Here is a 24208-nt window from a genome sequence, read left to right as displayed (position 1 = left end):
CTTTTTCATTTTGTCCCACCGTGTTGTGCCCTTCTAAGACTATTTTTCTGTACTCGTTATTTTGATGCTTGGTGGTGTATCTTAAACTTTATTTAGCTGTGGTGAACTATGGTTAACTTATGTTTAATCCGTATGTTTATGTTGACTTTGTTACCTTGTCACGCTTATATGTGTCTTTTTGTGTTTTCTTGTGGTTATTTGCACTCTAATGCCTTTGACATCCCTATCCGTTTGATGATGTCAAGAGGGGGAAAAGGTAAACTCATGCTCTTAATCTCTTTGCATATTGATTAACTAATGTCTTGTCTAACCTTCTTAGTTTTGAATCTTGTTTTGGGGCAATGTAAAATTGTCTTGGCTAGTTTGATTTTAGCTCTTGCCTTAGGTAAGGTAATAGTGTCCCTTCTCTCATTTGATCTTGCTTGTTTAAAATCTTGAATTAAGGTGTTTCCATTGCTTATACATTCATTTGGGGCTTGTCATCGTCAAAGGGGGAATTTGTTGGGTTCCTTATATTGATGATAACATGCCCATTTGATTTGTGTTATCTTAGTTTACCTTTTCAGGATTAATGATTTAATCAAGCATGGATTAAGAAGTGTTGAAGTTGTTAATCATCCCATTATATTGAGTCTTAGTGTCATCTAATGTACAAGTGAGAAAGTAGAGTATCTTAGAGTAATAGAAACAGTCAAGACGATTGTTACTTTCATTAGTAAACAGCTGCTTGGATTGTTGCCACAATTCGTAACACTTGAAGCCCTTTTATCTTTCGAAAATCCTTCACGTGTCTCTTATTTTTCAAAGATAAACTTCAGATTTTTATTAGGAGTTGGCCTTCAATAAAGAGTGGTTTGAATAAATATTAATTTCAAAATATTTCCTCTTTATGCAAATTTGACCCTTTGGTCCTTTAAGAAAACAAGAAATGTTTTTTGCCATTTTAGTGTTAACTTGTCATCATGTGACTTGTCTTTTCTCTCTTTGTTTTCTGAATTTGCATGAGCTTTTAAGGATATTTTTCAAACACTCTTTCTCTATTCTTGCCTTTGCAAAAGAACCTTCTTTGGTGAAAGTTTTGAGTGGTTGCTAAAACTCTTCACATGTGTGGTCTTTGACCCTTCAAAACCCTAGCAACCTCCTCTCCCTTTCTCTCTATAAAAGGCGAGCCATCTCCTTCATAAAATCCAAAGACTTTTCTGAAATATTTTCCAACTTTGCAAATTGTTTTTAAAAGCTTAAAACCGTGTGTCTTTGCAAAAACCTCTAAAAGTCTTCAAATTGTTACAGTCGTGGCTAGTGTTACTTTAATATACTAAACTCTCTTGCTTTAGAATTGTTGATCTTGTAAAAGTTGTCCATCTCTATTCTTTGCTAAGAATATGTTAGTGGAAACTTGATCCTATAACATTCTAAGTGTGTTAGTAGAGTTTAGGACGGAGTAGTCTTTAACTCTTGGCAACCGGAGTAGGTTGCGAGTTGGCTTGTCATAAGAACGGAGTAGTTCTTGGACTCGCTTTACAACCGGAGTAGGTTGGTGTCTTTTATTGTACGGGTCTTTTAGTAGTCGGAGTAGATCACTAAAAGAAATCAATAAAAAGGTAGATTGGACGTAGGCACTTGAGTATTTGCCGAACCAATTCAAAATCCCGTGTTTGATCTTTCTTTTATTTCATTTTGCTCTTTTATTTTGTTTGTTTTGCTTTGCTTAACCTTAGAAGTAATATTCATCATATTTGTCACATTTGGTCTGCATCCGTATTCCATAAACTTAGACAAATAGCTACAATCGAAATGTTGTTACTTTCATACTTGAAAGAAACATTCATCTTGATACTCGTTTAGTCTTTCAATATTATTCGAAGTATCTTCTCATCTCTTTTGTTCTCTTAACTCACTTTAATTCAATAAAGTTGAAGTTAAATTTTTAAATAGTACCTAATTCACCCCCTCCCCCTCTTAGGTACTTGAATCCATAAACTCAACAATTTGCTTCGTGCGTGCCTCACAACCAGACCATAGTGGTCTCGTGTGCAATCTGAGACCGGTCCACGGCGGTCTCGTGTACGATACACGAACAATCTATGTTGTTGTCGTGTCGATACATGACCACCCACTTGCCCATAGTGCTCTCGTGTGACATACACGAACAACCCCCTTACACCAATTCTCTCCCAGTACCTCAACCAATGTCCTTCGACATTAAAGTCCGTCGTCCATGCCTCCCAACACAACAAACTTTTAATCCTATCCCACAATAGCTAGGACTATATTCTACGAACAATCAATTACTATGTTTTAGAGTCGGAATTCGAAATAGATCCAAATTAAGTGTGAATTCAGTTGTTAGTGTAATAATGTCAGTAAAGTAAATGCATTAGGAAATCAATCAAGTTACGAATTGGATCTATTTGAATTTCCTTGTTTCTTTCGTGTAAATTGGCGTTGCTCATAATTAAGTTATGGATTTAAAAAAGTTGAAGATCATTTATTACTAAGTTTATTAATAAGAGTCGAGATAAAATAAAGAACGTTAGAATGGGAAAAGTTAGGTCAAAATTCCAGGGGATATGAGTAAAACTCGGGCAATAAAAAGTACGGAGTATCTCCCAATAATACAACATAATACTAACTGAAATTATTGTATGCAATGGAAAATCTTTCACCTCTTATATAATTTTCTCAACATTTTTCAGAAACAAAAGATAGCAACTCCGCATTGACATCAAAGAGAAACCTATAATTAGCTTGCTGAGCAGCCCCAAAGATTGAAGGCCCATCTGATGGAACCATCTTCAAACAAAACCCATCTTCAGCCTCGGATTTACCAAATACATTTTCGGCTGGAAGTAGAAACTCGACTTCACCGCCTGCTCCTGGCGATTCTACGAAATGGAATGCCACACTTGGGTAAACTTGATGTTTAGTAGTATCCGGCACGGTGGAGTAACAAAGGTCGTAATAATTCTCACTAGACACTTTAATTGGGTCCCATCCGTACTTGGTAAAGTGATCTGTCATTGCATTCCTTACTAGCACATAAGATGAATTTGTCAACACGGTTATTGGGGAACCCGGGTCAATGAAAAAGCCCGTTGTATAATCTTTCTCGTCCAATGCAAAAACGGTCGGGTCAATATGAAGCCTAACCCCACCCACAATAATAGCGGCCAAGTATAAATGGTAACGAGCGCTCGGTTTCATAGCGATTGTTTGTACACGTCTTTCGTCATCCCCGCCTATGTCAGCATTGTCTCCAAATAACATGGTAGTAGTGTTACCCCCACCTGATGGGATACAATAAGAAAATCGACCATTGATTGTTTCGTCTAATTGGGTTATGAACGATCTTGGACCTGGGGTTAGCCCAATAACCCCGGCTATGAAGTTGGATTCGGTCTCACCATTAAATGAAAAATTATTGTTCTTTATCCCACATCCGAGTGCAATATTAGGAAAGATCTTTGTCCTATTTTCTTGATTTTCAATGTAATTGAAAATAAATTTGGTGTTTCCTAGGTAACCTTCAGTGTGACCTTGGCCAAATGAGGACTCAAAGGCGCAAGAGCCATCGAAATTTTTTCTGGGGACACATCTTGCGTCATTTAAATTCATTCGGACAAAAGAAGGCGAGTCATCAAGAGCTAATGTAGCGTTTAGATTGAAACAAGGATTGCATCCTGCACACTGGACCCATGTGTGATTACTAAATGTGTCAACAATCACAATAGCGGAGAACGGGCTAGTCAGATTTCCAAAGGTCAGTTGAGTTACAAAATAACCTTCAAATGTGGTAATATGAGATTGAATTGAATTAGGAGCAAATTTTGAGTCTCTTGTTTTAGCATGTAATGCTCGAGACAACGAAATGCTTACAAGGAATTGATGTCGTTCTTTTGTTGTGAAAGTTTGGGGCAATATCTTTAAATGGGGCGAGTCTATTGGAAACATCTTCATAGAAAATGCATAGGCTTGGTAAACTAAAGAAATTACATAAATTATAAGATAAAAGAGACCTTTTAGGATCATTTTTGTTGATGTTTTCACGGTAGAGTTATTTGATGCAAGTAAGGCTATACTAGCAGTCTCCTCCTTATATATAATCTTTGTTTTGATTGTGGGTAGATGACATGTGGTTATACTCATTTTTTTCATTATTTGTATTTGAGAAATTGGATAAGAATGGTAATGTTTGATTCTCAGAATTAGAGATTGTATAACTGATTGCTTTCCATGTTCACAATTAACTGATTTGATTGCTTTCCATGTTTGACACAAATTAATTTAAGGGATGTGCATGTAACAAAAATTAACCAACTTCACTTTTCCTCCTATAGTAAAAGATTAAGGTTGGGTATGACAATGCATTTTTGGTACTTTATTTGGTCAAAATAGTTTATTTGACCAAAATTTTAGCTGCCTCATTTTTTTTGTAAGCGTTTGGTAAGTAGCTTATTTAACCAAATAAACTACTTGATGTGATTTTCCCTTTTTACCCCTTAAATCTATATCATTAAATAATGATCATATCCTTTTACGTCATTTCACTAAAATCAGTTACCTTTTCATTTAGTTTGCCAAACATTTTTTTATATAATCAGTTACTTTATCACCTCTTAATTTTCAGCTAATTTATCAGTTACCTTATCAGTTTTCAGCTATCTTTTCAGTTAATTTTACCAAACAGAGCCTAAATCCCCTTACTTTTTTTCCCACTCAATGCATCCACCTATGCAGTTGGAGTCCTTGGATGATGCCATTCAATAGAGTATTTAGTATTGTGGAAAATTGGCTCACATCTTTTAATTCTTGAACTTGAACTTTATTGAACGTATATAGTCTATATACAAATATGAAACATGATTGTATATAAATAGAGTACTTTAAAAAAGTAAACCTATACATATGAAACATGATTGCAGTACAACAAATCGCTACTCCGTAATTAATAGCATTTTGTATAGGCAGTGTTGTAATAATATATTTAATCTAAATTTTATAATGAAAATTCATATATTCTCCGCTATATGCTTTACTTAATTTAAATTATCAAAGTTTTAGCTTCTAATACTATAAACTTACGAATAAATATATATTCTTACACTTTAATTTAATATCTCTGATCAATAATGTGTAAATATTTAAATTCGCTTTAAATTTTATCATCTTTATTTGTTAAGCTCTCTAAATACTGATAAAAAAATCGTGCATTTATGTACGGGATTTATACTAATTAACTTATAAGATTGTTACTTTAAGGGCTTTTTTCTCATCTTTCAAAAATATTATTTTTTTCGTTTTAGAGTAAATTGATAATTTCTCCCTTATATCATCCTGATTTTGAAATCTTACTCGCTTAGCTTATATAATTTTTTTGGAAAGTTACTTCCATCACAATTATCTCTGATAAAAAAATGCTTTCGTTTAATGACTCCGACTACAAATAAATAAAAGATGACCAAATTGCCCATGTGTTATAAACCCAAACTTTATTCTTAATAGACACCACTACTTTTATGAGTCTCTCTATCCCAAACTTTATTCTTAAGGAATAATTGACGGGAATAATTCCACCTTTGAGCCATCTACCAAAAACAATCCCACCTTTTAATAATTCCAAAACAATCCCACCTTTACAACCCATCTTCTTTAAATGCACCCAAAAATCGGTTACCTGTTCAACAGGTTACTGAGGCCACTTATCCTACCTAATTTACTACGGAATAAAAAAAATACATTCTCCTACAATCAGTCATCATCATCACCTTCGACAAAAATACCACTACTTTGAACCTTGACAACTCTCTCACCTGATTCCACTGCAACATACCCTTCTACCTTTTTTTGCGGATGTAAAGGCCCTGACTTTCTCGTCAAGGATGCCTATCGTGTTGTCGGCTTTGTCAACGTGGTATTCATGAAAATTGAAAAATTTTATAAATACAATTCGGTGGTATTGAATGTCGAAAGAAATATGAGATAAAGTATGGTATACGTCTTTTAGAATACAAGTTGCTTGATTGGTGGTTATGGCAAAGTCAAGGGTGGTAACATTCACGAGCATGGTGGAAGTGATTTTGGGTTTCGAGCTCCGACGATAATTAGGGGAAAAACCATGGAATTCAAAATGTATTTAATGGGGATTGTAATTTGTATAAAGAAGATTTAAAGGAAGGAGAAAATGGTAGGTAAAGTAAAAAGAATTAAAAGGAAATTGGTTGTGCCAATTATTTTACCTACAAATCAATATATATATATATATATATATATATATATATATATATATATATATATATATATATATATATATATATATATATATTTTAAAGTTGCTTTTTTCAGGCAATTCTAAAGACTCCAACTATTTTAAAACACGATTTTTATTTTTAATAATAAACTCAGCTGAAGATAATTATTTTTGAGCTAATAAAATAAGAGAACTCAGCTGAAGATAATTATTGAGCTAATAAAATAAGAGATATAATAAATTACAAAAAATATTGAGTTTTATTTTTGAATCCTACGTAAGCTAAATCTGCAAAGAATCATACATATATATATACACCATCACCAACGTTCACCAACACCACTACCCGACCACAACAACCACCCAATTCAATTCTCCATCTTCAATTCCGAACTCGGAATTAAAACCCGGGTTCACTTCAACAAACATCAGCATAAAAACGGGTCCACATCAACTCGATTCGCCGCTGCTCCTTCAATTGAAGACCTCCGTTCAATTCGACAAGCAGCAGCAGCAGCTCCACTGATTCGCCCTCCTCTGTCCACCGCAGCAACAATCAGTAGCAGCTAGAATGAACAGATAGTACGGAACATTAAATTATGACATTTCCACGAAGTTCTATAATACTTTGTACTCCGTAAATAGACATTGACGTTAACATTTCATTTAATTAAAACGAAAGATTCCGTAAGCTAGAAAAAAAAAAAGTAGTGCAACTCAACTGTTAACGAACAATCAGAGCAAAATGCAGCTGTTCTTGAAGAGCATATTTCATTAGATGCCTGAATCATTCAACATGAATTTCATATAAATACACATATTTCTTCGTCGATTATTTTCACAAAACAACCTTGCAATAATAAGTTGGCTACCCTTCATGTGTGCAAGATTACCAAGTTTTTAAGTTGTTGGTGAGGGCTTCTATATACTCCGTTTAAGTTTTGAGCGGGATGAGAAGGAAGACGGAAAAGACTATTGAGCCCCTGACAATTCATTTCTTTCATTGAGTTTAAGTGAGGGTAGTTTTGTAATTTGCTATTTTGTATTGAGGGATATAAAAGGCGGTGTACACAACAATACAACAAGGTAGACAATAGTTTTAGACGCAGCTTCATTTGAGAAATAGAATACAGTAGAGTAGTATAGTTTAGAGGATAGAAAACCCATCTTATTTTTCTTCTCAATTTCTCATTAATTAAATTTGTAATCTTTCTTTGTTCTTAGTTTAATTCTTCTCTAATTTATTCAAATTTTTTTCCTCTCATTAGTTTACAATTAGTATTAGTTTTGGGTTGTACTTGACACTCATCTTCCATTTTTCAATCGAAGTTTGTTCCTTCTATTTAAGTTGGTATATTTCTTATCTTAATTTCACTCTATTTCAATTGTTTACATGTTGTAAATTGCCTTACTTTAATTTTTTAACTACCTAATAAAATTTTAAATTATACATTAAAATTATGCAAATTCTATCCGATCAAGGTAATAAAGTTATTTGTAGAACTATCACCAAACTTATGGAAATTTTATCCAATCAAGATGAAGAGTTACATATATATATATATATATATATATATATATATATATATATATATATATATATATATATATATATATATATATATATATATATATATATATATATATATATAGAATCGGGATCCCGTGCGAATCGAATTACGGTGCGAACCGCATTTAACTCATTCCCAACCCTTGGATCAAATAGATCTAAGGCTAATATTAAACCTCATAATTACTCATATCCCTATTCTCTCTCCAAACATAATCCCCAATTCCTAACCCGTGACTTCCTCACTCTATCAAACACCAATACCTATCCTCCCCGTCATCGCCGAGTCTCGTCCTTAACGACGTCGGCGCATCACTAGACCTATTCTCACCTTCTTCAGCCTTAATCATATTCACCAAACCACCACCGTAACTCATATTCACCAGGCCACCACCTTCTTCAGCCTTATTTATATTCACCAGACCACCACCGTGACTCGCCGGACTGAACTCTATTATGCCGGCAATTTACCGGAGTTAGTTCCTTTTATGTTTCACTTCCCATTTTCTCACACTTCTAACGCCGCCATGTGACTGACACCGGCGAACGGCAACGCTGCCATATCTATCTGAGACTGTCAACACCCTTAGAAATAGCTAACTCTTCAATATTTTCCTCCATTTCAAATTGAATTTTGTGACGGGAAAGCATCGACGATGGTAGGATCGGAATAGCGGCATAGCGCTCTGGTAATGGATGTTTTAAATGTTCGACGAGGGTGGTAGGCGCGTCATCAGCGGAGGTTGGGTATCGGTCAATTCACGAAATGCGTCCTACAACTTCTTTTTCTATTGTTTTTCTCTGATTTATCGAGCTTCTTAACTCGGTCCTTACGCATCACTCTAGCTCTGGTCATCTGGTTGGCTTGGCTAACGATGGCTCCAAAGGGGCGGCGTTTTTTGCCTTTGTGTTGGTTGCATGGGTTGTTTGGTTGTGGGTCGGTGCTGATGTGATTGTGAGTTTGGTGGTGGTGGTGTTGGTGGCAGGTCATGGTTTGGGCGTATATCTTGGTGGTCGTGAATTGAGTAGTCGTTGGTGGAGGTAGTGGTAATAGGTGTGTTGTTAGTCGATGGTGTGTTGGTGGTGCTAGTGGTGAGTAGTGTACCGGCCGTAGTTCAAGGATGGGTAGTGGTCCGGTGGATACACATATTACTACTCTACATACACAAACTACTATTGCCAGATACACAAATCCATTGGTGTATATGGGAGTATTAATTTGTGTATTTGAGGAGTTTGTGTAGTAAGTCAGTTCCTAAACTGTTTGGTGAGTTAAAACCAATGTCCGACTACCTAAAGAAACTTTAGTAACTCACTGACATTATTACCCCTATTTGCAGGTTCAACAGTACAAGCACGAAAGAGAATGCAATGCCATTATAGGTCAGATGCGCGAGGACAAAATTAATAGGCTTGAGAACCTTACGGATGGGGTGCTACCTTCTGAGGACTTCATGGAAGAGGAATTTATCTGTCTCCGTAAAGAACATGGGGTCTGTAGATATTGAAGGAGAAATATGAAAACCATCCCGAAGTCTTAGAGACGAGAATTGAGCTACATAGAGCACAAGATGAGTTAGAAAGATTGCGGAACTTCTTTGATATGGGTGAGAAGGAAGTCTTAGTGGAAGAAATTCATGATTTAAGGAGCCAGCTCCAATACTATACTATACAGATAATTCACCTAAGGCTACACAACGAAAGTCTCTTTTGCAATTAACTTACTCCTCTGACCCGAGCCCATGTCCACCAATGAACCCAATTGTAGAAGTAAATGATGAGAATACTATGGAAAAACTCGAGCAGGAGAGAACTAAGTGGACCGAGTTGGAATTAAGGACCACCATACGAACATTATTATTTATTATATCACTAACAAGTTAGATAGTAGGAATCAAGGACTACCATATGTTTTTGATGTGATGTCCTAATTGTCAAAGTTAGTGTAAATCATCTAACATAATCGTTATTACTATTTCTAATAATGCATTAATTACATTGTTTGGCCATTGTATTACATTTTAAAGCTGAGGTTTTGTTGATGGAGAGGTATGAAATGATCTAGTACTGGTTAAGCCTTGAAAAAAAGTGCTTATGTATTGTCTATTTGTCTTTCAATCACAAAGTTCAATTTAGATATTTTTAGTTATATAAACAATATACATAAGGGTTATTTGACAAGAATAATCCAAACTATGGGTGGTCTTCTTAGAATAATCTCAACTACAATTAATCCCAGAATAAACCGTACTATTAACTTCATCTTCTCAAAATACACTGAGTAACCTTCTACCTTTTTATCAGGTCACAATTTTTAAAAAAGAAAAAAAATTATTAAAACCAATACTCCCCAACTCCCCCATCATTACCATCACCAGTACATCTGCACCACCTCACTCCGTCTCCTCCAAACTTCATTCCACAAAATCACACCCACTTCCTTCCAAGCTCTCCATTATCCCGTCTCCGTCGCTACTTCAACAACACAGTGAACAATATCAAACCTTTATAATCATCAAACCATCAACAAATCTCCTTTCTTTTCCCTATTTCCTTTCAAACCCCAATATAAATTCCTTCTCCTTTAGATTATCAACCCATCAACAAACCCCTTAAAATCCTTATGATTCTTTTAGTTCTCTCCTAAAAAGAAGCCTAATAAAATCTGTATATTAATATTCAAGTAATTGTCCTAAAAATTGTTGAATCTTAAGTCTAAATACATAAGATTTAGCATGTAAATGACTGTTGTTGGAAGTGCGCTTGAAAAAAGATTGTTAATTCAAGTTCTTCGAAAGTATTACAAATAGTGCCCGAGAATTTGTTAAGTGTTGAGATGTAAGATTGATAATTCTGTGAGAAAAGAGATTGTACCGTTGAGATTTTCATGATTGTAATCTATTGCTGTTATACGTGTGTAATCATCATCAATCATGGATTCTGGGTTCTATATGTTGATTTAGGGAAGAAAATAAAAAAATTGATGATTTTGGATGACGGAATTGGGGAAGACGATGGTAACGCCGAGGAACTTGAAGGGAGACGCAGATGTGTGGCGAGATCGTGATGTGTTGTAAAAGGTGTGTGTAAATGGGCGATGAAAGGGAATGGTTGGTTAGAGCGGTGTTATTAATGGAGGTAAGGTTATGTGGAAATGACTGGCTATGGAGGATAATTTACCTGATTTAACAGGTTAACAATGACTTAAGAGTAGTATGAGAAAATGAGGGTAACAGTAAGGATTATTTTGAGTTAAACAGAAGTTTGGATTATTACGAGAAGATGGCTAATACCTTGGATTATTCTTGTCAATTAACCCTATACATAATCTTCCATTTGAACAATAATGATTACGTAAGATCGTCTAATCCCCTATAGACTAAAAGAATAACACATCTGCGTTATTCCCGCTCAAGTTTCCCGCTCATCTTCCCTCCCCCCTCCCCTCCTTACGGAATATTCTCTTCTAGAATATTCTCTTCTAATATATTTCCCTTCTAATATATTGTAGTCAAAATATTTTAGTCGACCCATATATGGAATATTGCTACTACAATATTCTACACAATTAATAATAATATTGCCGTCAATCACTATGCCCCCATATATGGAATATTTCTTATGGCTACGTTTTATATATAAAAGTACATTTACATTAAATTAAATTCATATTCAATTTATTAAAATTATATTAATACACTAAATCTCTACAATTACCCTTTATAAAATTACCGTGCTGTAGCACGGGTTGCTATACTAGTTGTCAAGTAAATCAAATAAATTTCTCCTTTATATAGCTAACTATACTCCTTTAAGCTGTTAGATACACTACTTTTAGTTAGCTAGATACACTTCTTTAAATTGTTAGATATATATCTTTAATTTGCTATATACACTCATTTATTTACTAGATGCAAAACTTTTGCTAGTTAGATACACATTTTTAAGTTGTTAGATACAACCTTTTAGCTTGCTAGATATACTTTTTAAAGTTAATAGATACATACCTTTAATTAAGTTACTAGATACACTCGCTTTAAGTTGTTAAATACACTCCTTTAATTTACTAGATTACCTTTAGCTAGCTAGATACACTTCCTTAAATTGTTAGATACATACCTTTAGTTTACTAGATACACTTCTTTCAGTTGTTAGATACATACCTTTAGTTTGCTAGAAACACTCTTTTTAAGTTGTTAGATACATTCCTCTAACCAGCTAAATACACTTCTTTAAGCTTCTAGATATATACCTTTAGTTAGTTAGATACACTCTTTTTTATTGGAATGAAGATACGCAGGCCTGTCTAAGCCCTAGCGCTCTATGTGCACTGGCACTGGGCCTCAAATTTTTGGGCCCCAAATCTTGGAATTGTCCATATAATTCAAAAAAAAAAAAAAAAACAACAAGAGAATCTGCAAAGAGCGCTGTATACGTATGACTATTCTTAATGCTTCATCAATCTCCTTCCCTAAATATAGAGTAATTAATTTTCTTTTCAAAAAACCTTAAATTTGCTCTTTATTTTTCCCATAAACTCATCTAACCTTTCATTTGTAATCTTTAAATATAATTATTCCAAATAAATTACTCATAAATCATTCCAAGTTTACCATTAGAGATATTTGGAATCAAAAAGTTTGCAATATAGTATAGTATTAGGCATTAGCCATTCAAAGACATCATGAAAGTTTTATAGAGGATGATTTGTTGGTGAAAGTCGATTATGAAAGTTTGATAGAGGAAGAAGATTTGGTGGAGAAAGTCTATTATGAAAGTTCAATAGAGAAATACGCTTAAAAATAAATTACGTGATATAATCGCTTTTAAATAAATTGGATTAAACTTCTTTGATTTTGTAAATTTAAGGCCTCCTAATTTATATTTTTGCACCGAGCCTCTACTTTTCTTGAGACGGCCCTGAAGATACGTCTATAAACAATGCAACTTTAGAGAAGAATTATAACTTAGTGTCAGCTTATGTTGTCAATAAATATATGTATAATTAAAATAAATTTCAATGTATGCCATGACCAATTCTATTTATTTTTGTTGATATAAAAGATGACAAAATAACAAGAAATAACCTTTACATCTAAAATCCTCCTTCATTAAATTGTATATGAGGTACATAATGTAAAAATAGGCGACACTATTCTGAAAGGTTTCAAAATCCGACTATATACAAGTTTGGAATTGTTGGTCTTTCAATACATAATGTATAATCCTCCTTCATTAAATTGTATATACCCAACTTGGAATTGTTGGAATGAGTGACTAGTTAAAGCCATTATGGATGCAAAATCAGACTATATACAAGTTTTCGAAATCCGAAACTATTCTGAAAGGTTTCCTAATACACACATCAACAACCAAAAGAACTGCTGGTAATGTCAGCAAATTAGGAATGATCAAGCCTTGCTTCCACGAGTAACCACCACAATCAGTAGTACCAGAATGGTGAGCAGAAACGATGACTTGAGCTTCTCCGAGAAAGCAAGAGATTCTTCTGCTTTGTTCGGACTAGGGGGATTGAATATACCCCCTATGAGTTGCGTTATATTTCCGACAACTTCCATCAATTTACCCTTCACATGGTCCATTATCCACTTTAGAACATTTGAGTTCTCTTTTAAGGCATCGGAATTGTTATCAGGGTTCAAATGACTGGTTTCCACAGCTGCACATAAGGAAACAAAGGTCGTGAATGAAATAAAATTCAGAAGGAAATTCTCCAACATATTTGGTAAAACAGACGGTGAAGATTGAAAGATGAAGCCACTAGAGAAAATTTGGGAATGAAAAACACTAACCGTGATGTTAGAAAATCAGTGGCGAAGGAGTTTATCAGATTGCAGGAGAAGCTAGACTCCATAGTGAGTCAAGTGTCCATCCCCGCAGCCCTCGCAGTTCCACTATTATAGGAGTTGAACAAGAACGCAATGCCTCTGGCTCAGATGAACAGTCAACAGGATCATTTGAAATCATAAGTGAGGCCTCTGAAACATCTGAGCTGGGTGAAAAAGAAGGCCAGGATGCAAGCATAAGTGAGGTTCCTCTGAGTTAGTCTCCTGAAAGTCAAGATTCTAATAGAGAGGAACTCGAAAGAGAATCTCACAATGAAGTGCCACCAATCAAAAGCTCTTCAGAATATGAAGTGTCGGTGTTGTGCTTGGAGAAGAAAGAGGGAGAGCCTGATGAAATTATAGCTCCTGCAGAAGACCCTTCAATGGAGATTCAGGTGGACCTATCAATCGGTTTTAAGGATACACCAGGACAGTTTAGAGACAAAGACCAAGAAGGAAGCCTGGATGCAGAAGCACCTGATAAAAATGTCGAGAATGATATTCAGAGGATGGAGTGGGAGTGTGATTTGGGAGCTGTTAAGACTGACCAGGAAGTAGATCGAGGAGGAGCAGGAGAGGTTTCCAAAGAAATTAAGGAGCAGATTGAAGATATGAAAAAATTCATTGTGATATACAATTAAAAAAACGAAATTTGTAATGACCAATTTTTATAAACGCGCATCACTTATGTTTGACTACTTACATCTCCCAAACTTCACAATAAAGTATTTAACAATAATCTATTAATCTATTTACTGCATATAATTCATTAAAGGAACATCTAGTAAATGACTAAAAGAAAAGCAAAGAAGTAATTACCGATTTCGCGCTTGCCATTGTCAGGGCTATCACTTCCATGAATCACGTTCCCGCAATTACAATTACAAGTTTAAGTTAACATTCACAAAACGAGCATACCTGACAAACCATAACTCGTAACTCGCAAGTTTTGTAAACATTACTATGACTGTAAAGTCAAGGTCTTCCGGGAACTTGTATCTTTAACCACAAGAGACTAACCTTCCGGTTTGGACAGCACGATCTCCTCGGACAGTTCTTGGTTCAGCTTGAAGAGGGTCAGTAGCTCCTATTAGCTTGCACGATGATGCAACAACACTAACACCTTCCCAGGCCTAACAAAATTCAGTAGCTCCTATTACCTTCCATCATTCTTCAAGTATATAATACAGACACACAGAACTTAATTTGTAAACTGTAAAACGCAGAATCACACAACACTCAGAAAGCTATCAAGCCATACTTCTAGCAATGGTAGCACGAACAAGAGCTCGATCTATAAGAGCTCTCTTCTGGTGCTTATCTTCGCCCAACCTTATCACATATACTATTACTCTATCCAGATTTGATCTTCTCCTTGTTAGCAATCTGCCGTGAGCAACAATCCATCCAATAAAGCAGTCCTTAGGTAGACTGAACCTGTTCCAAACAAAATGGAACCAAACAACTTTGGTATCAGTTGCTCCCAGCCATTGATAACCTTGATGTATAGTGTAAGCATTGCCATTTTGCATCCACCAATTTCCACAATATCCAGATTTGATCTTCTCCTTAACATCACATAATTTCCTCCAAGACCAACTAGCCCCAGAATTAGGTTAGACTAATAATCAAATAAAAATCGTTGAGCGCGAGCACTTTCAGAGAAAGTGTTGAGGCTGCTACTCAAAAAATGTGAAGACTGCATAAAAACATTTTAGAGGATACACTTCCTTAAAATGCTAGATACATACCTCTAGCTAGTTATATACACACTCATTTAAGTTGCTAGATACTTACTTTTAGCTAGCTAGATACACTCTTTTAAGTTGCTAGATATACTCCTTTAATTGATAGATACACTCTTTTACTTTGCTAGATACGCAAGATAGATAGACTCATTTACATTACTAGATACACATCTATTGCATGCTAGATACACTCCTTTAGATTTCTAGATACACACTTTTACTTTACCACATACACATCTCTGGCATGCTAGATACAGTCTTTTACCTTACTAGATACACATCTCCGGCATGCTAGATACACAGAAATTTTAATCCACAACTAGCACAATAATCAACAATGAAACACAAAAATTGTGAAATAAAGGAAAATTCACAATTCATAAACTACCTATTATTCCAAATTCAAATATCCAATTAAGGCCATAAAATGTTACAGCCAATGAGTATCATAAAATTGACAGGTAACATTCTAAACCAGTTCTAGCTTTGAAAATACTCAAATCTTCTGACCAAGGGTTCAAGGAGGCCACGAACATAGACAATTCCCGAGGATATTTGCATTATATATTATGTTAAAACGGGTACTGGGTTTTTATCCAAGTATCGAAGATCCGATTTCGGCTATCATCAGTGATTATGATGGTGTAGTAGGAAAAAACTGAAGTGTCACAATTGTGGATTTCATATATTCCAGATATGAACACTTATGGTATACAATTAAGATGACATTTCTTAAATAAACACACTTACCAGTTAGCTTAAGCTTTCTTAGAGGATATAACATGTTTATTGAGCTCATCTGCAACAAAAAATGATGAAAACAATTGTGTTGCTCAACTGAAAATTCTATACAGGCGACTGAAGTTGTGTGAAATGAATAAAAAAGAATTAAACCTGGGAAGTGGCCTCAAAGTGAAGGAGATCGCGAGCGAGGGGAGAGAAACCGATAGTCTGGGAAGAGACACCTACTCCCCAAATGCTTCCGGCGACGGTGCCCCAGATAACTTCGAGACCGCGCACAACACCATCCCATACAACACCCCAAACCCGAATCACTGACATAGCCTTCACCGACGCCATCTCAGCACGACAATTAATAACCCTAAGTCACCCACGTTTTCGAAATCCAAGTCGCCGGCGCGTTTCTGTCAGAAACCCAAATTTTGAATGCATATGAACCTCCTTAATACCCTTGGAATCAGGATGCTATTCCTTGTACGTCTTCCTGAAATTCTCCCTGTAATTACCAATTACAAACCGACAATTAGAAACACATCTCCAGCACATAGATAGACGTATAGGACTGAACTGAAACATATAGCAATTTGGAAAATAAACCATGGAAGTCGTCTTAAAAAGTACCAGATACAATAGATACCCATGGTATTACTACCAGATACAAATAGTATTACTACTAGATACACAAATCGATTTGTGTATCCAATAGTAATACCATCCGTATCCGGCTAGTATTTCGTGTATCCACGATCTAAAGATCAACTACGACAACCAAACTGACACCACCACATCTATCGCCAAAGACCACCACCACCAGATCCCCCGAACTAACCCCATGAAATTTGACCAATTTTTATAAACCCTAATTTTTAATTAGAATTCATACTACAAATCAATTTTTTGATTATAATCTTATGTTTTCTCATAAAACCACTTCTTAAATCTTCACAATGGAATAGATTCAAAATACTAAATAAATTTTCAGAGATTAAAATAAGAAATGAAACTAACCTTTCTTCTATAATACACTGAAATGCGTCCTTGGGAATGGTGGTAGAAGCGGCGGTGGAAATGGCGGTCGACGGTGGAAGTGGCGGCGACGGTGGATGTGTGAGAGGCGATGGAAGTAGAGTATTTATGGTGGGTTTGTGGTGTGAGGGTGTTGAATTGTTTTAGTTGGGCGAGAGAAATAAGAGAGCGCGCCGAGAGTGACTTTAATTGGTTAGTTCGTGCACGGTTCGCACCGTAAATCGCCGTTCTCGAACCCGCCCCTATATATATATATATATATATATATATATATATATATATATATATATATATATATATATATATATATATATATATATATATATATATATAGAAGGGATCAACTAAGGCCACTTATATATTTGAGTCCATAAGTCCTTCTAAGGGCCATTGGATCAAGGCAATGGAAGGCTAGGATTTGATGTCAATATGTGGCTACAAATTAATCCCTCCACCTTTTTCTCTAATTAACTCATCAATTCAATAAACCAACCTCACTAATCATTCATCATCTTATTATCACAACTTCTTCTCATCTCTCTACATCTCAATTCTTTTTCCTCTCTAAAAAACCCAAAAAAATCAAAAACCCCAAAAAACCAAACCCAAAAAAATCATTTATTCATCTCTTCCTCATTCACCACCACCCACCACCACCCTACCCGACACCACCCCACCACCTGCCGCCGCCGCCAACCCCACCGCCGCCGACTTTTTTTTTTTTTTTTTTTGTGTGTGTGTTAGGTTTTATGTTTGGAGTTGTTTTTTTCCATTCGTTATTTATGTTATCTTGTATTTTATTTATTTATTTTTCATTCGTTATTTTTTACTTATTTTCTCAATTCTCGCTTTTTTATAAAAAAAACTCAGATTTGAAATAACACAAACAATAACACTCCTAAAAAAAATATAAAAAGTGTAACCTTAATTGTAAATTGTATAACTTTAATGTTTTACGAGTATAATTTTAGTCGTAAATTGTATAACTTTAATGTTCTAGCGGTATAACTTTTGTATAACTTTTGGTTGGAGTTGTTTTTTTTCTATTTGTTAGTATTAATCTTAGACATATTAAAGTTATTATAATGCATATTTTGACATTTCAAATATCGTCTTGTTTTTTTATTTTTACAAATGTCGTTTCTTTAAAATTCGTCTTGTTTTTTTTTATTTTTACAAATGTCGTTTTTTTAAGTTATTACAAATTTTTCAGTTATGGGCAAAAGTTATACTTTTATGGACTAAAGTTATACACAAATGGACTAAAGTTATACAAAAATTGCCTAAAGTTATACTGTTATGGACTAAAGTTATACAAAAATAGACTAAAGTTATACAAAAATTGCCTAAAGTTATACAAATATGGACTGAAGTTATACAAATAAGGACTAAAGTTATAAAAAAACTGACAAAAGTTATACGAATATGGACTAAAGTTATACAAATAAGGACTAAAGTTACACAAAAATGGACTAAAGTTATACAAAAACGGACCAAAGATATACAAATACATTAGGAATGTGTTGAACTTCTACTCAATGAATGTATAACTCTAGTAACGATATGAATAACTTCTACTCAACGAATGTATAACTCCAGTAGAAGTGTGTATAATTTCAATGACTTTAGTCAATTTTTGTATAACCTTAGCCCATTTTTGTATAACTTTACTCCTTATTTAAATAACTTTAGCCCATTTTTGTATAACTTTAGTCCATTTTTGTATAACTTTAGTCCATTTTTGATGAATTAATTGGAATTTATATAAGTTCTTTTTGTATGACTTTAGTCCATATTTGTATAACTTTAGTCCTTATTTGTATAACTTTAGTCCATTTTTGTATAACTTTAGTCCTTATTTGTATAACTTAGTCCATTTTTGTATAACTTTTGTCCATATTTGTATAACTTTAGTCCAAAAGCGTGTAACTTTAGTCCAAAATCTTATAACTTTAATCCATCAAACTTATAACTGTTGCCCAAACGTATAACTTTAGTTCAAAATTGTATAACTTTAGTCCAAAATTGTATAACTTTAGTCCAAAATTGTATAACTTTAGTCCAAAAATAAAAAACCAACAAAACTGAAAAATAAAAACCAAATAGATATAAAAAATAAAAACCATCTAGATCTAAAAAAAGATAAATCAACAAATCTGAAAAAATAAACAAGATGTATATCGTGTGTATAACTTTAAAAAAAAAAAAAGAAGTACGTATAACTTTAATGCACGCAGTTTATAACTTTAATAGACAAGATGTATAACTTTAATGCACGCAGTGTATAACTTTAATAGACAAGATGTAGAACTTTAGTCCAAAATTTGTGTAACTTCAATTTATACAATGTATAACTTTAGTAGTTAATTGTATAACTTTATTTTGATTATTGTATAACTTCAGCCCAAAATATGAAAGTTGAAAAATAATAAATTAGAAATTTAAAACAACAAATATCAAAAATTAGAAAATACAATACAATAATAAATAATCTAACAAAAAAATATAGTGGACTGAAAAAAGTAGATCTGAAAAAAAAAAAATAATTACAATAACCAAATACCAAATTCCAAATACCAATAATAAAAATCAAATAACAAAAATAACAATAACAAAACAAAAAACCAAATAACAATAGACAAGATGTATAACTTTAATAGACAAGATGTATAACTTTAGTCCAAAATTTGTGTAACTTCAATTTATACAATGTATAACTTTAGACATTAACAGTATAACTCTATTTTGATTATTGTATAACTTTAGCCCAAAATATGAAACTTAAAAAAAAAAATTAATTTCCTATATAGATCTGAAAATTAAAAAGAAGAAAAACCGTAAAACTAACCAAAACTAGATCTACAATAAAAAACCAAATAACAATGACAAAAACCAAATAACAATAATAAAAAACCAAATAACAATAACAATAAAAAAAACCAAATAACAATAATAAAACCAAATAACCAAATACCAAATAACAATAATAAAAAACAATAAACAAAACAAAAACAAAAAAAAAATAAAAAAAACAAACACTGATTGAAACACAAAACAGAGAACACAAAAAACCAACACCCTTAGCCACGCAAATCTGAAAAAAAAAAACAAAAAAAAAAATGAATAAACCCGACATCAAAAACGAACCACCACAACCATTCCTCATGCTCAGATCTGAAAAACAAAAAATAAAAAGGAGAAGGGAGAGGCGGCGTCGGGTTGGCCGAGGGCGGCAAGAGGAGCCGAGTATGGTGGTCGGCGTTGTTCGTGGGTTGTGGGGTGGTTCGTGGGTTGTGGAAGGCGGGTTTGGTGGTAGGCGGGTTTGGTGGTGGCGAGGGGAAGGTCGGGTTTGGTGGTAGCCGAGTATGGTGGCAGGCGGGTTTGGTGGTGACGAGGGGAAGGCCGGTTGTGGGGTTGTTCGTGGGTTGTGGGGTGGTTCGTGGTGGTGGAAGGGTGGTGTTGTTGTTGTTTTTTTTTGGTTTTTTTTTGTTTTAGTTTATTTTGGTTTGGTTTTTTTTTTGAGAGAATGGGAGAGAATGAGTGAATGAGAGAGAAGTGAGAGGGTGAATTATGAGGAAGTGAGTAGGGAAATTAGAATGAGGAAGGAGTTATACAAGATTAGAAGGAGTTATACAAGGATTAGGGAGGGAGATTAGGGAGGGAGATTTAAGACCATCCATTGAGATGTCATCTCATCCCTCCATCCCTTCCATCCAAGGGTTCTTATAAGGACTTAGGGCCTTATATGGTATCAAGGCCGTATAAGAACCCTTCTCTCTCTCTCTCTCTCTCTCTCTCTATATATATATATATATATATATATATATATATATATATATATATATATATATATATATATATATATATATATATATATATATATATGGACTTTATATCTATTGAGTCCCTAAGTCTTTATATGGACTTTTGGATGAAGGGAATCAATGGGTGAGATTAGATCTCAATGAAGGGCTAGAAATCAAGCTCCCTTAATTACCTCCTCAACTCAATTAAATTTCTCACTAATCACTCCTTCCCTCATTATCACACCCTCCTCTCCCTCTCTAAATCTCACTTTCACATTCTCTCATTTTACTCTCATCAAACAAAAAAAAACCCAAAAAATCTCAGAAAAAAAAACCCAATGAAACAAAAAAAACCCAAAAAAATCTCAGAAAAAGAAAATGAAAAACGTTCCTCCTCAACGTCGCCCTCCTTCCTCCGGCAGCCAGTGACCCAGCCATCATCTCCCTCCCACCAACAACCCAGCCTCCCACCAACAACAACCCAGCCTCAAAATTCTCCCGCCTCCTCTCCTCATTTCAATTTTTTTTCGTTTTTCGTTTCAGATCTGGGCCGACGGCCGTGTTGATGGTGTTTGTTTTTTTTTTCGTTTTTCCCCTTTTTTTTTCGTTTTTCGTTTCAAATCCTCCCGCCTCCTCTCCCACCAACAACAACCACACAATCGTCTTGTTGTTTGGTTTTTTTTTTCCAGTTTCGTTTAATAATTTATTGTTATTGGTAATTTTTAGATCTCAATTTTTTTATCGTCTTTCTTTTATATTTAAGGCGTGTGGATGGAAAACGCAGTAAAATATGGTTGCGGTGATCTGCATTACCTTTCGAAAACGGTTCCACTTCAGTGTCGTAACCTTAGTTTAATACCTACATTGGAAATTACTGTCATGAGTGTGTGTAAAAGGTAGTGAATATGTTGGTGATTAAGACCATCCCCAAGCAAGGTCAATTGCTTGGTCATGACCTTGTTTGGTCATGCTTAATCATGTCATTAGTATTGTTAATGTGTGACCAAAGGTGGTCAATTTGTGACCAAAAACAAGAAATGGTCAATTTGTGACCAAGGTAGGTAAAAAAGATGGCATTATTGACCTTCTATGTGTCAATTTCTTATTGGTCGAACAATTATAAAACAATAAAAAAAACTACTCTAAACTACTCTACTCTACTTTCGTAACTAGAATTTGGGAAAACTTTCGTAACTAGAATTTGCTTTTAATGCATTTTATCATTTCGTAGTATTTATTGTTTTTAAAAAAAATATATGCGGTATTTTATACGTCCAATCATGTTTTTCAATAATTTTATTTAATTGTTAATGAAATCGTCTAATTACTTTTCAAAATTATAACGTTGTTATTTAATATTTTTTTTCGTAAAGTACAACATAAGATTAATATAGTCGCAAAATATTGTGGTAGTTTTTTTTATTAAGATATTTACAATAATAGAAAAATAACTATCTATATAAAATCTTAGGAAAAATAATTGTAAAAGTGTGAGAGAGAAAAGTGGGGTAGATAATGTGGAAAATAATGATTGAAAATGTTGTAAAGTAGATAATGATTGAGTTGATGACCTAGGTCGCGACCTTCTGCTTGGAAGGGTGAAAATGGCTCAAGGTTAATAAGGTGGGATTAAGAGTAAAATCGGGTCGCGACCTAGTTAGCGCGACCACTGCTTGAGGATGGTCTAAGGATTGATAGTTTTCATTGTTCTTAAAAAAATAGAACTAATGTCAATTGTACAAGAGTAGTACGGAGTATTAGTTTCCTGAGATGAAACTTGTTGATCATGGTTTGTGTGTTAGTACCTAACTAGTTGCTATTGATGATTTATCGCTTCTTTGCAGCCCAGCGCCTAAAGGTGTTGCGAGTTCAAATTTTGTATGGTTAGGCCAGTTTTTTCATGTGTTTTTGCGCAAAGAAGATTTACTTGAATTTTTGTCATAAATTTTTTCAGATTTAATTGTGAATTTTAAATCTCGCCTTGTTAATATCCGTCTTGTTAATATGTATTTGCCAATTTTTGTATAATAAAATTACACTTTTTTTGTTAAAATTACATTTATTTCTGTTACAATTATACTTTTGTCCGCTAAAATTACTGTTTTTCTATTAAAGTTACAATTACACTTTTTTTTGGTTAAAATTACACTTATTGCTGTTACAATTACACTTATTTCTGTTACAATTACACTTTTTTTGGTTAAAATTACACTTATTGCTGTTACAATTACACTTATTTTTGTTACAGTTACACTTTTTTTGGTTAAAATTACACTTATTGCTGTTATAATTACACTTTTTCCTACTAAAATTACACTTTTTTTTTGTCAAAATTACACTTTTTCTGTTAAAATTACACTTTTTTCCTTTAAAATTACACTTTTTCCTGTTAGAATTACATTTTTTTACTTTAAAATTACACTTTTTTATTTTAAAATTACACCTTTTTCGGTTAAAATTACATTTTTTCCTGTTAAAATTACACTTATCTCTATTAATGACTAAAGTTACACTCTTGGACTAAAGTTAGACTAATTTGGACTATTTGGACAATTTGGACTAACTAATGGACTTATTTACGACTAAATTGAATACAATATTTGCAACTAAATTTGGACTAAAATTATACAATTTTGGACTAAAAATACACTATTTAAGACTAAATTTGGACTGAAATTACACAAATTTGGAATAAAATTACACAATTTTGGACTAAAAATACACAAATTTGGACTGAAATTACATAATTTACACTATTTACGACTAAACTTGGACTAAAGTTACACAATTCATTTATTTTGACTCATTGATATTGTGCAATTTCAATCATTGTCGAATAAAGTGCAACTTTAGTACATTGATAGTGTATATCTTTTATCATTTTATGAGTGTAATTTTAGTCCATAAAAGTGTAATTTTTGTCCAAAAAAGTGTAATTTTAGTCCACAAATGTGTAACTTTAGTCTACAAAAGTGTAACTTTAGTCTACAAAAGTGTAATTTTAGTCTATAAAAGTGTAATTTTAGTCCACGGAAGTGTAGTTTTAGTCCATAAAAGTGTAATTTTAATCCAAATTGTATAACTATATTCCAAATTTGTGTATCTTTAGTCCAAATTGTGTAAATTACAAATAACTCCATTAGTTAGTCCAAATTGTGTAATTTTAGTCCAAATTTGTGTAACTTCAGTCCAAATTGTTCTTGCTTTAGTCCAAAAGCGTACTT

General features: G+C 33.7%; 1 protein-coding gene and 2 long non-coding RNA genes across 7 annotated transcripts; 1 reads left to right on the top strand and 2 right to left on the bottom strand.

Annotated features, from left to right (window-relative positions):
- Window positions 1-2682: 2682 nt before the first annotated feature.
- Window positions 2683-3951, bottom strand: LOC141638094 (aspartic proteinase nepenthesin-1-like). The gene has a single exon (XM_074447528.1). The coding sequence runs from the start codon at window positions 3949-3951 to the stop codon at window positions 2683-2685; it is 1269 nt and encodes a 422-aa protein (XP_074303629.1).
- A 4112-nt stretch (window positions 3952-8063) lies between these two features.
- On the top strand, window positions 8064-9818 carry LOC141638085 (uncharacterized). The gene is made up of 2 exons (XR_012541992.1): window positions 8064-9084; window positions 9158-9818. It is a non-coding gene; the product is annotated as an uncharacterized LOC141638085 (long non-coding RNA).
- A 3162-nt stretch (window positions 9819-12980) lies between these two features.
- Window positions 12981-16413, bottom strand: LOC141638086 (uncharacterized). Of its 5 annotated transcripts, none has more exons than XR_012541994.1 (5): window positions 16306-16413; window positions 16162-16210; window positions 14925-15100; window positions 13631-14796; window positions 12981-13497 (listed from the first exon to the last, which is right to left on the bottom strand). It is a non-coding gene; the product is annotated as an uncharacterized LOC141638086 (long non-coding RNA). The 5 variants fall into 5 exon arrangements; XR_012541997.1 differs by having other exon boundaries at window positions 14925-15049; XR_012541996.1 differs by lacking the exon at window positions 14925-15100 and having other exon boundaries at window positions 13631-13825; window positions 13936-14796.
- Between the last annotated feature and the right edge of the window lie 7795 nt (window positions 16414-24208).

This window comes from Silene latifolia, unplaced genomic scaffold, assembly GCF_048544455.1.
Source record: "Silene latifolia isolate original U9 population unplaced genomic scaffold, ASM4854445v1 scaffold_177, whole genome shotgun sequence".
NCBI lineage: Eukaryota > Viridiplantae > Streptophyta > Magnoliopsida > Caryophyllales > Caryophyllaceae > Silene > Silene latifolia.
Note: the sequence above shows the minus strand (reverse complement) of the source record. Positions and strands in the feature narration are given on the sequence as shown.